Genomic DNA, 13,849 nt, shown 5'->3' on the forward strand with positions numbered 1-13,849 from the left:
GGCAATGGTGATGTCTGGGGCGGAGGAAGCGTTCATCCATGTTTCTGTTAGGAAGGCGACGTCCGGAGAGATGGTGTCTAGTAGATTCCATAGGTCAATGGCGTGCCTGTGGATCGATCGGGTGTTGAGAAGGATGCATTGTAGGTGATTGGGGTCGGGAATTTGTGGTGTGGTCGTAGCGGAGATGTTGTCGGTGCCGCTGAATTTGCAGGAGTAGCAAGAGAAAGGTCCATGGGTGTGTCCGGGAGCGGCTTGGACGCAGTTGGGGGCGCGACCGGGGTTAAGGGCTAGGAGGGTGGTGGCATCGTAAGTGATGCGGGAGGGGTGGGGGGTGCAAGGGCCAGGGGGTCTGGCGCTGGGCGCGGTCCAGGCGCGGACGGGCGTAGACGGGCTTACCTTTGGCGCACCTTCGGCGCGGATTGGGCGCGGTCGCTGCGCGCGGGAACGGTTGTCATATAAGGAGGGTGGGGGGAGGGGCGAGGGCGGCTCAGCTGGGAGGCGGGGCGGGCTAAGTAGGAGGACAACAACAACAAAATGGAGGGCGCTTGGGGGAATACACTAAAAGAGCAGGAAAGTCGCGCTGGCAATCTTAATAATGAAATATGCAAAGCGGCATACAAAGCGCACAGCAGGCAATTAATTTCACACAGTTTCCAGCAAGAAGCGTTACACAACGATACCGGAGCCAAAGGGAGCGACCACTCAGCTGGGAAGCGTCGAGTGAGTCACAGCGCTTCCAGGTAACGGAGCGCTGTTGTAGTCTGTGGGAGGGCGGCTCAGCTGGGAGGCGGGGCGGGCTAAGTAGGAGGACAACAACAACAAAATGGAGGGCGCTTGGGGGAATACACTAAAAGAGCAGGAAAGTCGCGCTGGCAATCTTAATAATGAAATATGCAAAGCGGCATACAAAGCGCACAGCAGGCAATTAATTTCACACAGTTTCCAGCAAGAAGCGTTACACAACGATACCGGAGCCAAAGGGAGCGACCACTCAGCTGGGAAGCGTCGAGTGAGTCACAGCGCTTCCAGGTAACGGAGCGCTATGTGAAAGGCAGTGACAACCTTCGGCAGAAAAGATGGACGGGTCCTTAGACCCACTTTGTCCGGATGGACAGAGAGAAAAGGAGGTTTAGAAGAAAGAGCCTGGAGCTCACTCACTCTTCTGTCAGAGGTGATGGCCACCAGGAAAGCTGTCTTTAAAGTGAGAAGACGAAGAGGACAGTTGTGAAATGGCTCAAAGGGAGCACACATCAGATATGTCAGAACTAGGTTCAAGTCCCACTGAGGCATTATGAAGGGAACAGGAGGGAAAAGATGAGTAATGCCTTTTAAGAATCTATTTACAACAGGGGACTTGCAGATAGGGGATCCACAGCCTTTGCTGTGCACCATGCCACAAACTTATTCCACCTACATGTGTATACCTCTTAGTGGAGGGACGCCTGGCTGCCACGATTACATCACAAACTTCGGGAGGCAGGTCAAAAGACGTCAACTGCCGCCGCTCAATCTCCACGTAAGGAGGTGGAGGCTGGACAGGTTCGGGTGGAAGACCATCCCCTGTTGCTGCGACAGAAGATCCTCCCGAAGAGTCAGTCGGATCAGGGGATCGATAGCCATGCTGAGTAGCTCGGGATACCATACTCTTCGAGCCCAGTCTGGAGCCACAAGAATGACTTGGGCCCGGTCACGCTTGATCTGCTTCAGCACTCTGGGTAGAAGAGGTATAGGCGGAAAGGTGTATAGTAGACCGCAACTCCACTCGCAACGAAAAGCGTCACCTGGCGAGTGCCTCCTTCGAAATTCCAACGCGCAGAACTGATGACATTGCGCGTTCTCTTCGGTGGCGACTAGATCTAACCAAGGCTCTCCCCACTGCTGAAAGAGACCTTGCGCCACGTCCGAGTGCAGACGCCATTCATGATCCATCATGCACCGGCGACTGAGTTCGTCCACCCTGGCGTTCAGAGAACATGCCAGGTGTTGAACCACCAGGAAAATGCGCTGATGTTCCAGCCATGTCCAGAGACGCAGAGCCTCCTGACATAGGGTCCACGACCCCACCCCGCCGTGTTTGTTGCAGTACCACAGGGCGATGGTGTTGTCCGTGAACACCTGCACTACTCTCCCCTTGACAGAAGGAAGGAATGCTTTCAGTGCAAGTCCGATCGCCCGAAGCTCCAGAAGGTTGATATGGAGCCGGGACTCCACCAGAGTCATCTGATCTCCGCCTCCCCCATGTGGCTGCCCCATCCCAGAAGGAACGCGTCCGTCACCACTGTGTGTTCCGGTTGGGGAAGGGAGACGGATCCGTCATTGACACAATCGTGATTCGTGAGCCACCACTGCAATTGTTGTGCAGTGTCCTCCGAGATCTGGACATGATCGAAAAGGTTGCCCTGATGTTGTGCCCACTGGAACTTCAGGTCCCACTACAGAGACCGCATATGCCATCTGGCATGATCCACCAACAGGATGCAGGAGGCCATCAGGCCCAGTGGCCGAAGGGTCATCCTGTCCGAAACTCAGGATAAAGACTTAAAGATCGGAATTATAGCCTGAATATCCCGGACTCACTGCTCGGGAGGATAAACCCGAAACTGTGCCGGATCCAGAACCGCTCCGATGAAGAGGAGCTTCTGAGAGAGAATAAGGTGCAACTTCGGCACGTTGATGGAGAACCCCAGCAAATGCAGGAGGTCGGCCGTAGTCTGGAGGTGGGAGACGACTGCCTTGGGCGAGCCCGTCTTCAAAAACCAGTCGTCGAGATAGGGGAACACTGGAACACCTGATCTGCGCAGATAAGCTGCGACCACCGCCATCACTTTCGTGAACACCCAAGCAGCGCTTGTAAGGCCAAAAGGGAGAACGGTGAACTCAAAATCCTCGTGGCCTACCGTGAACCGCAGGTAACGCCGGTGGGCCGGCAGGGCAGGGATATGAAAGGAAGCATCCTGCAAGTCCAACGCTACCATCCAATCTTGCGGGTCTAAGGCAGACAAGACCTGACCAAGTGTTAACATCTTGAACTTCTCCTTCCGGAGGAAGCAATTGACGTTCAAAAGATCTAAGATAGAACGCAGACCCTTGTCCTTCTTGGGGACCAGAAAGTAGTGGGAATAACAACCATGACCTACTTCTGGCCCAGGGACGCGCTCGATGAGCCCCCTTGGCCAAGAGGGAAGTGAGCGCAAGATGGTCCCCGAGACATGCGGTGGTATTGAGGTGGCATGGCTGGAGGGGAAGTCTCGAAGGGGAGGGAGTAGCCCCTTCGGACAATTGTCAGCACCCACCTGTCCGAAGTGATGTTGCACCAGAGGGGGAGATGATGGCGAATTCTGCCGCCCACTGGCGTGTGATGGGCCTGAAAGGTCGGACTAGGAAGGCTTTGCAGTGGATGCTGTGGTTTGGAGGTGGACTGACCCGCCCGCTGGCCCCCTTAACCGCCACGGCGTTTCCCACGTCCGCGGCCACGCTGTTGTTGTTGCTGCTGCGCCGGCCTGTGGCCCTACGAACGTAGTGGGGCACCCCTTCCGTGGCCACAAATGGAGCGAAAGGCAGAAGGCGGAGGAGGCCGAGTGGCCGACCGGCCCAAGGACTTGGCCATAGCCTGTGAGTCCTTAAAGCGCTCCAGCGCACTATCTGCCTTACTGTCAAAAAGGCGAATGCCATCAAAGGGCATATCCATCAGAGTTTTCTGGACATCCCCCGAGAAGCCAGTTGTTCTCAGCCAGGCGCGACACCAAAGCGCCACCTTCATGGAAATCACCCTGCCAAACGAGTCGGCGGTGTCAAGCCCAGAACGGATGGTGAACTTAGCTGCGTCTCTCCCAACAGCGATAGCTTGGGCGAGTACTGTCTGAGCCTCCTCTGGACAGCTAGGCAGCACCTGCGCAACCGCATCCCACACAGAGTGGGAATAACGGCCCAAGAGGCATGCGGTGTTCACCGACTGCAGCCCTAAGCTGGCAGATCAAAACAGCTTCTTGCCAAGCTGCTCCAGCTTCTTGGATTCCCTATCCGGAGGTGCGGAAGGGAACGCGCTCAGGGATGCAGAGGCTTGGACAACCAAGCTCTCAGGAGTGGGGTGTTGGGATAGGGGTCGCCCGGAACCGGGCGATGGTGTCGTGCCACGTTCCTGTCCACAGGAGCCCCTGTGTTGGGCCTGGACCAGGTGCTCAAAAGAACGTCAAACAGTGCTTCATTAAAGGGCAGCAAGGGCTCCGAAGAGGTCGCCGCCGGCAGAAGCACTTTTGTCAGGAGATTAGTCCTGACGGCCACTGTAGGGAGTTCGAGGTGGAGGACCTCGGCCACCCTACGCAATACCACTGGATAACAGCTCCCTCCTACATAGCCATGGTAGGAGGAGACAGCATACCAAGGTCAGGTGAGGTGTCAAGAGCACTGGCATCCCCCAAATCCCCTGCTCAGTCTGGGTCATAAGCACAGTCTTGAAAGAGAGGGTCCACAGACGACCCCCCCCCCCCCCTCAGTCCTCCCCTTCCTCCGAAGTCTGTGGAAAAGGCTGAAAATACAGACGACCGACACCGCGTCCAGTTTAGGGCTGAAACTGGGGGGGGGACGTCGTCCCGACAAGGAGGGGACGTCGGAGGTGGTGCCGGTGGGGTCAACGTCAGTGGAGGCGTTATAAGGTCAAACGGGGTCCGATCCCGGATCCCAGGGGGTCCTGCGGCACCGGAGCCAGAGCCACCGGCAATGCCGGGACCAGAGCCGCCAGCGATGGAAGGACAGGACCCCCAGTCAGGACCGCGGGGCCCGTAGGCGCACCAGCAGGGCCAGACGGCCCAAAGAGTCGTGCCATGGCAGCAATAAACTGTGGCACCTGGGCAGGCGTTGCCAACAGGCCCGGGAAGGGCGGGAAGGGCGGGTAGACAGGCGGTGACTTAGCAGGCTCCGCCGGAGCCGCGGGGGTGGCACCACCCGCACCCTCAGCCACGTCTCACGATAGGCGAGGGGAAGTCGAGGAGCGACAACGCTTCTTCAACTTCTTTTTGGAATGCTTCGACTTACCTGACCCCAAGTGCGAAGACTTGGATCCAGAAGAATGATGGTGACGGCTCCGCAACCGGTCCCTCGACCTCCCACGGGACCGGGACCTTGAGCGGCACAGAGCCGACTGACGGACTTCCAGCAACTTTCAGGACCGCTCCCGCAAAGTCTTCGATGCCATGGCGTCATGGTCGCACCCCAGGCAGAATACGCACACGCGGTGTGGGTCTGTCACCGACATCATGCGGTGACATTCACTACAGTTCTTAAACCCGGGCATCCATACGACACCAGGAGTCGATCGACTTGAGAAAAAAAAGACAAAAGGCCTAAAAAAAAAAACTCAGTCCAAAAATGACTGGGGGTACTAGCTCTTCCCGGATCGGCAGGGGTACTAGTAACAAAAACTTTCCAGATCCAGTCTGAAGCCAGGGGGTAATTCTAAGGTAAGGAATCCATCACTAATTGTTTCTTTCCGATATATATATATATATATATTTGTTAAGAATATGACATTTTTCATTTGACCTGCTTTAGAGCCCTAGGATACAACGATGAATTTTTCAGAGCACAGCTTCGGATTTAACACAAACCCTTGGGCAAAATTATGCTCACATGAAATTGGGGATTAATGGACGACTTTAAGCCATGTCTGGTGGTTTACTGGACTAATTTATCCACAGCAAGGACCTGTGTTCATAAATTTCAAACACAGCAGGTCCACTCCAACTTTCATCCTTTTGAACGTGGATACAACTAGATGGATAACAAACAGCAATTTTCTGTTAATAGTGCCAAGATCCACCTCATGGGTGAACAGATGATCTACAAATATGCTTTATGTCATGTTAGAAGTAACTCAAATCTTCAGGAGCATTTCAAAGTCAGGAAAAACAGCAATTTGTCATGAAGTTTCATGGTTTTCCTCTGAAAGGCATTTGAGGGGAAGCTCAACCTTCAGGCAGCAGAAACACCTTAGTTGCATTTCCAGTACAAAGATGACCAGAACGACCTACTTGGTCTATCGCAAAAAGGGTGCAAAGGCTGGAAACCCAACAGTATTGAAATTGGCAAAAAAGCTCTTATCTCATGAAACAGGGAATCCCTTGAGACACAAAGCATGGTGAACAGACAATGGGAGTTGCAAACCTTATCAAATAACTCTCCGTATTACTCTGATTAAACAATTCATGAAAACAATACCATTAGCTCTAGAAGGGATGGTGAATTGAGCCCTGGGGTTAAACTAGACCATTACCTTTATGAGCCCCCACGTGTAACAGAAGTATCAGTAACTTATATAAAACTACAAGGACACAATTGTGGCTAAAATGTCATAATAAGTTGCATCAGAAATCAAAGTGGTGAAATAATATACACATTAAAAAGCAAAAACTAGATCCAAAAGGAAGTTTTCAGAGATCCCTGTGCACAACGAAAAGAAGAGATAAATACTGTGGAAACTAGTAGTGCACTATATTCTTAAACTAACCCTTCACAAGGGTGTAATGTAATCATCTTTAACCCCTTCGCTGCGGCGGAAATTCCGCCGCAGCGCTGGGGGGGGGGGGGGTTTGGGGGCAGCGCGTTGGCGCGGTGCTCATAACGGAGCCACTTCGTCATGAGCCACGGTTGGGCTGTGCTCATGACGGAGTGGTTCCGTCATGACTCCGCCCACGGCGCTAATCGCCCGGCACAACGGCCGCAGCATGACGGAACCACTCCATCATGAACACACGGTAACCGTGGCTCATGACGGCGTGGTTCCGTCATGAGCACGGAACGAGTTAAGGGGCAGTGCATGTTTGACAGATTGCAATATGCTCTGTTTACAGGTAAAATGTGAGTAATAATTTCAATATATTAGCAAAAAAGTTTGATACATCTTACAATGATTGCTACATGTCCAGATAGTCAAGTGAGACAATGGAAGATGAAAAAGTTAAATAGCTGAAAATAACAAAGGCTTTAATAGATTTTCCAATTCTTTAATATACCTGACAGCCAGCATCTAATTCCTTGAAAGGGAAGCTTCAAAAACTTGGGCAATATGGTACGCATTTTATCCATGTCCACTGTCTCAACATTCCCGTAATCTACAAACTGCACTTTTGCTTTCTTGTTGTCTTGAATAATTTCCTTCACCAAACCTCGATACCAATGGCCATCACCTACAAACATAACAGAAAATGTTATAACTACCACTAATAAAGTTATATATAGATACAATTAAAAGAACGGCGAAACATTGCTTACTTGTGAAGGTAAAAGTGAAATGTAAACTGCACACAGAAGCCTGCCTTAAAAATGAAGAGAATAGTTAATTAACAGTTAATGCTTTTTTTCCTATAAAGACTAATTTTCTCAATAAGGCACTGGCATATGCGCACTCCTTATCCAAAAAATAGGTTACGTCAAGTAGTTTATTCATGTTCAATTGATTAAAATCTTTAAACATGGGCAGCTGGGTTAGACGGTTACCCATTGATCTAAATTGCAAGTAATTGCGATAAAAACATCATAAAAGAACACAGCAAATTAACATTGATATTTTTTCAGAAAGCACAACACCCGGTTAGCATTATTCAGGAGTAATTTTTGTAAGATGGTAGAATAAAATGAAAAACCTAAAAAATTAACGGTTTTGTGCTGTAAAAACAACTAAAATCAATAGAGGGATAAGCTACAATGTGCACAGTGCAGACTGGGCAGACTCAGTATAATTGTGGGGCTCTTGGTGTTTAACAACAAGCATTTGCAATGCAATAGGTCTCGCATTTACGCAAGTTTAAGCTATTGGCCTTGTAAATTACACTGCCTTTTATTTATGTTTTAAAAACAAAAACAAAAATAAAAGGCATTGTTATTTGCAATGTTACTAGCTCAAACTCGCGTAAATGCGAGACCTACTGCATTGCAAATGCTTGTTACATATGTTAACACAGTCTGGGAAAAGAGTAAACCTTAGTAGTGTCAGTCTAATGCCCAAACATAGCAATAAGAAACTCAAAGATGACCAGCCAAACTTTGCAAAGGGCCTTCCACTCAACACAAAAATCCGTCGCCATATTTTTAGTAACTTTCCATCCTTTAAGCTGGAAACTTTTTGTTTATATAATATCTGCAGCTTATGCAGCAGATGATTGCTTATGTGGCAAATGCGGCAATTCCATTGTGCGGAAAAAGCTGTAGTCGCAGAATTGCATAATTCCATAGGCCCTGAATATAGGGTTGCAAACCAGTGCCCTGAACTGCATGTGCCAGGTGTTTGACCACTCTGCCACTAATTTTCTGGCTGATAGCGCTTTTTGGTATATGATCTGTATGAATGTCAGTCTGAGGGTAAAAATTATTGACTGGCAGTCTTGGCTGAGATGTCTAATCTCGAGTTTTGAATTTGCACACTTAATTCATTCAAAAGGAGATGAAGAAAGAAAGGAGAAGAAACATCTGGAGATAGGGTGAAAAGAAGGAATAGGAATGAGGATAAGGGTTGGAAAAAGAGTGGAGGGAAAGTACTAAAGAAAGAAGACACAAAGATGATAAAGAATGTTAGAAGAAAGAATGAGGGGTGAAGTCAAGAGCAATATTATGTAGAAGACAGGAGGTTTCAAACAGAGAGTCATAGGGATATAGTTGGAGAAGCGAAGATTGAAGGGACTGATGGAAAAGATGAGAGAGCAGAAGGAAAAATGTGGGAAAAGGAGATGGGAAAAGTGCAGTTTTTGATTAAAAATGAGTTACAAATGCATCACTTTAAGGGGGTTCCATTTTCCTTAAGTAGGAGCTTGGCTTTAAAACTCATTGAAATAATATATTTTCTCATTTAAATTTAGATGCTGAAAGGAAGGAAAAATTTAACAATAAATTATTTATATTCATGGTATATATTTAAAAGAGGCTCTTGAGAACTTTAAATGCAAATAAAAAACATACAGGAGGAACTATGGATTCAATTTCAACTTTGCCAGTTGTCCTTCAACAACACAGGGTAAATAAAGAAAGCATCAATGCTCATTTATGTTCTTAAGTCACCACATGAAGTTCAACAACCTTTATTTTTGTTATTTTGTAACTTTTAGACTGACTAGTCCCAGGTTAGGTAAAAAACATTATTACTGGTTTCAAGGAAATTACAAAAGAGATACTTTAACGGAAGCACCATAGCTGAATAAAAAGGAAAAATATGGACAGAAAAGAGGCAGAACTTGTCAACAAGAAAGATAATGGGTTTCTTTCCCAGGCTGCACAAAGTACTCATTATTGTGGTTAAGTGAAAATTCAAATGTTGTTCATGTGTCATAAGTGCAGAAGCAAACTGCACGCATTTGAAATTTTAAGAACATTGCTAAATCTCTGTAAGAAGGAGAATACGGGGTTTACCTTCGGGGCATCGTGGGAAAGTCAGCACAGCGTCTTGAGCGAGCCTGATGCATCGTGGGACTTGAAGGATAAGCCAAAACACCAACCACAACCGTATCCTGTTTCTCCACAGTGGAACTACGGAGGAGAACCGGAAGTGGGCGGAAGCGAACCCGGACGTATAGTTCGCGGCCCAATGAAAGGAGAGTTCAATCGGAAGGAAGGGGTGCGAAACAATGGTTGCGAAGGCACCCGAGTGAAGAAGAAGGAAGACAGCGATTACGGAGACCACGGCGAAGACCACGCAAACGCCCAGGAGGACGTGGAGACCGAGGACGACCGCGAGGAAGAAGAGGATCCTGAGGAGCGGTGGAGCGAGGAGTGGTGGTCCCCACCGGAGGAGGCGGAAGAGCGGCCGCAACTCTGGAGAGTTGCGGCGGGGCCGGTAAGTCACCTCGTTACGAGGGGAGAAGGGAGGCGATACTAAAGGGGGGGGGGGGGGGGGCGCACGGGTAGAGAAGAACCAATAGACGGGGCACAAGAGTGAGTACGTTTTTTTTTTTTTAAGTCTCACCACGTTGGTTTTCCTTTTGAATTATCCACTGACACCCGAAATCCTTAGTTCTCTTACTATTTGTTCGCACCTTAGATTTGCTGGGAATTTCCTTCCTTTTCGAACAGCCTCGAACACTTTTTGAATATACGTCACTCCTAGGAGTGGAGTACGTCCTTGTCCTTAACCTTTCTATCGCACCCCTTTTAGGGCTATAGCACTTCCCCGTTGTTTCACTCCTAGGTGTGGTGATTGGGAAAGACTCTAAAGAGTTCATAGAACAGGATAACTGACGGCTCCCTTTCTTTCCTCTTCTATGAGCCTCCGGGGAGATCCCAGCAAGACCCAGGAGGAACCAAGAACCTCTGTGTCTGACTCCTCGTCCAGCGAAAGATGCAGTACAGTAAGAGAAAAGCCGGAGGAGATACCCGCCATATACCCTGATAAACCACATCCTGACAATAAACCACTTTTTCAGCTATACCGTCAGTAACTCTCACGCATATCACGCGTGCTTGTTCCACCATTACTAGTAGCATGCTATGCTTGCAACCGTTCGTAAGCACACTTAATGCCTGAGTACCATGAGTACTGTAGTTGTAGGCACTCGCTAGGCTGTTTTTTCCATACTAACTTTTCAGCTATACCGGCAGTAACTCTCACGCATACCCCGCGTGCTTCCTCCACCATTACTAGTACCATGTTAGCTTGCAACCGATCGTAAGCACACTTAATGCTTGCTCCTTCCGTTCGTCTCACGTCGCCACACCATTCTCGAGCCGTGTAGTATGAGCACCTGTCCGTTTATCTACCCCCGTTGACGTACCACCATTTTCTCTGTACGTAGGCACTTGTTAAATCGTCTTCCTTAGACCACTATTTCGACCATTTTCCACACGCCCATTTCTCGTGTTTCCTTTTCTATCACCAGACGCATGCTCACATATTAGCATGCCAGCTTAGTTGCGCAACTCTGACATTTTTCTTTTCTCCTCCCTCTATATCAACCCTTTGTTGTTTACTTTCACAGGCAATTTCTTATAATCAGGCCAGCACACATTCATGTCCTGATGATGATCCTAGTATTTTGCGACAGGATCGAAACATCGTCGACCTAAGTTAACAACTTGCACATTAATCAATTGTGTAAAAAAAGTGCAAATGTTGTTCTGTAAAAGCTTTAAACATTGGATAATGTAAATAAGCTCTTTCCGTCTTGCCTGAAAAGCCCTTTTTTTCATGTGTTTGTATTTGTTTTTAGATGTCATTTCTCTCTAGTGGATACAGGATAGTGTCCCACAATTAGCATGTTGTCTTATATGTTATAATTCATTGAAGAATTAAAACGGATCATCCGGCTGGACATCCCTAATATAGTATCGATTCTGGACTATATTTATTCCACCCTTACTTTGAATGTTCTAAGGACCATTGTTTTGTATAAATTACTATTACCCAAGGTCCTTGATTACCTTCTGGGTGCCCTTGTTTCTTTTCAAATATTGCCAGAAATAAGGGCAACAACAAAAGAGTACTGAGATGGTTTTTATCACTCCAACTTATCGTTTTCAAACCAAACATCGGAAGGGAAGTGAACAGGGGAACGTGGATTACCTGTCTAGGTTTCCCCAAAACCAGAACACCAGTAGAAAGACGGCAAGGGAAAAGGGATGTAAGAAGGAGAATACGGGGTTTACCTTCGGGGCATCGTGGGAAAGTCAGCACAGCGTCTTGAGCGAGCCCGATGCATCGTGGGACTTGAAGGATAAGCCAAAACGCCAACCACAACCGTATCCTGCTTCTCCACAGTGGAACTACGGAGGAGAACCGGAAGTGGGCGGAAGCGAACCCGGAAGTACAGTTCGCGGCCCAATGAAAGGAGAGTTCAACCGGAAGGAAGGGGTGCGAACCAATGGTTGCGAAGGCACCCGAGTGAAGAAGAAAGAAGACGGCGATTACGGAGACCCCGGCGAAGAACACGCGAACGCCCAGGAGGACGTGGAGACCGAGGACGGCCGCGAGGAAGACGAATATCCTGAGGAGCGGTGGAGCGAGGAGTGGTGGTCCCCACCGGAGGAGGCGGAAGAGCGGCCAGAACTCCGGAGAGTTGCGGCGGGGCCGGTAAGTCACCTCGTTACGAGGGGAGAAGGGGTAAACGAGAGGGAGGAGGGAGGCGATACTAAAGAGGGGGGCACGGGTAGAGAAAAACCAATAGAAGGGGCACAAGAGTGAGTATGTTTTTTTTTTAAGTCACACCACGTTGGTTTTCCTTTTGAATTATTGACTGACACCCGAAATCCTTAGTTGTTCTCTTACTATTTGTTCGCACCTTAAATTTGCTGTCTTCAGAAACTACTCTGGGGAATTTCCTTCCTTTTCGAACGGCCTCGAACACTTTTTGAATATACGTCACTCCTAGGTGTGGAGTACGTCCTTGTCCTTAACCTATCTATCGCACCCCTTTTAGGGCTATAGCACTTCCCCGTTGTTTCACTCCTAGGTGTGGTGATTGGGAAAGACCCTAAAGAGTTCATAGAACAGGATAACTGACGGCTCCCTTTGTTTCCTCTTCTATGAGCCTCCGGGGAGATCCCAGCAAGACCCAGGAGGAACCAAGAACCTTTGTGTCGGACTCCTCGTCCAGTAAAAGACGCAGTGCAGCAAGAGAAAAGCCAGAGGAGATACCCGCCATACACCCTGATAAACCACATCCTGACAATAAACCAAGTGTCTTTGGAAAATATATTCGGCCTCCTTGTTTGTATATCAGACCCCACCTCCCACAATCTCTCATTCTGCACACGTAATAATAATACAGATATCATACATGTTTCTTTGTCCTGATACACAATTGTGACCTGAGAAAGTCTTAATCTTGTTAATAAATGCTTTCTCGTTGCCCTGCCCCTAACTCCACGGCTCAATTTGGTGAGTACCTCCACTTATTTATCCTCGCCCCTACCCCCCTCATTTAAAGCACTGCCTAAACCCCCAAAAACCTAGAACCGCCTCTGGAAACAATCAATGGACTGGCTTCAAAATCCACAGTTGTGAATACTTTAACAATATTGTCACAACAATGCAGGAAAATCAGAGATATCCGAAAAAAAGTTTATATTTATTTCTAAAAAAGGAAAGGAATGATTGAAGGAAGAAGGCAAGGGGCGTTTACACGTATAACCTTTGCCATTCACACACATTATGTCTTGCTCATCTTGCACCTTTACAGCAGGGTCCCTGCTGGACTATCCCAAAAAGACACAGCATTTATAACTGACACCCAGACCACGGAATACTCCTGTTGTAAAAGCCATGTCCTTTTTAGCAGGGCTTGGCTCTGACCTGAAAGAAATGTCTAAGACAGCTGTAGATTAGGCAATTGATTCCATGGAGGGCAAGAAGACACCATTCATGCAGGGAAACAGGACGCAAAACGAGGGTGCAGCCAGATGCTCCCCTGCCGCCTCCCTCCCCCTCAATTACAGGCATATGTGTCCAGCCTACTTCCGTCCTCTGTGTGGCCATGCCAATCGTTTATCACAAAGAACCAGGGTTGCAGGAGCTACAAGGCCCAGCCCATTGCTACATTAGCGGCTCAGACCCTCCTTTTCAATGGGGTTCTAAAGATTCAACAATTGTAAAGCAGGATTGTACATGGTATTAATTTTCATATGTTCACGGTTTTGCTTCTGATGCATTTGTTTTTGCCAGGCCCCCCCTTCAACCTCTCAATGGCCCCCTCGCCCGGCGCCATCTTTCAGCCTCGCAGATGCTGTCCCACATTTCCTGTCTTACAAATGTCCCGTTTATTCTTAGCAGTCTGTTCTTGTTGCTGTACGGGTACAGTTAATTGTTCAGTTACGATGCAACAGGATAAAATATTGCTTACTCGTCATCCAGGTAGATTTAGGGCACATGCAACTG

At 48.4% G+C, this 13,849-nt stretch overlaps 1 protein-coding gene across 2 annotated transcripts in view; it reads right to left on the minus strand.

Moving 5' to 3' along the window:
• Positions 1 to 13,849, minus strand: part of TDRD1 (tudor domain containing 1) — a 1,654,170-nt gene that overhangs the window by 492,970 nt on the left and 1,147,351 nt on the right. For both annotated transcript variants that reach the window (XM_085603291.1, XM_085603292.1), the window contains one exon: positions 7,008 to 7,181. In XM_085603291.1, coding sequence (XP_085459417.1) covers positions 7,008 to 7,181 — 174 coding nt within the window. The remainder of the gene's footprint in view (positions 1 to 7,007; positions 7,182 to 13,849) is intronic.

Source organism: Triturus cristatus, chromosome 1_2 (genome assembly GCF_964204655.1).
Source record: "Triturus cristatus chromosome 1_2, aTriCri1.1, whole genome shotgun sequence".
NCBI classification, from domain to species: Eukaryota; Metazoa; Chordata; class Amphibia; order Caudata; family Salamandridae; genus Triturus; species Triturus cristatus.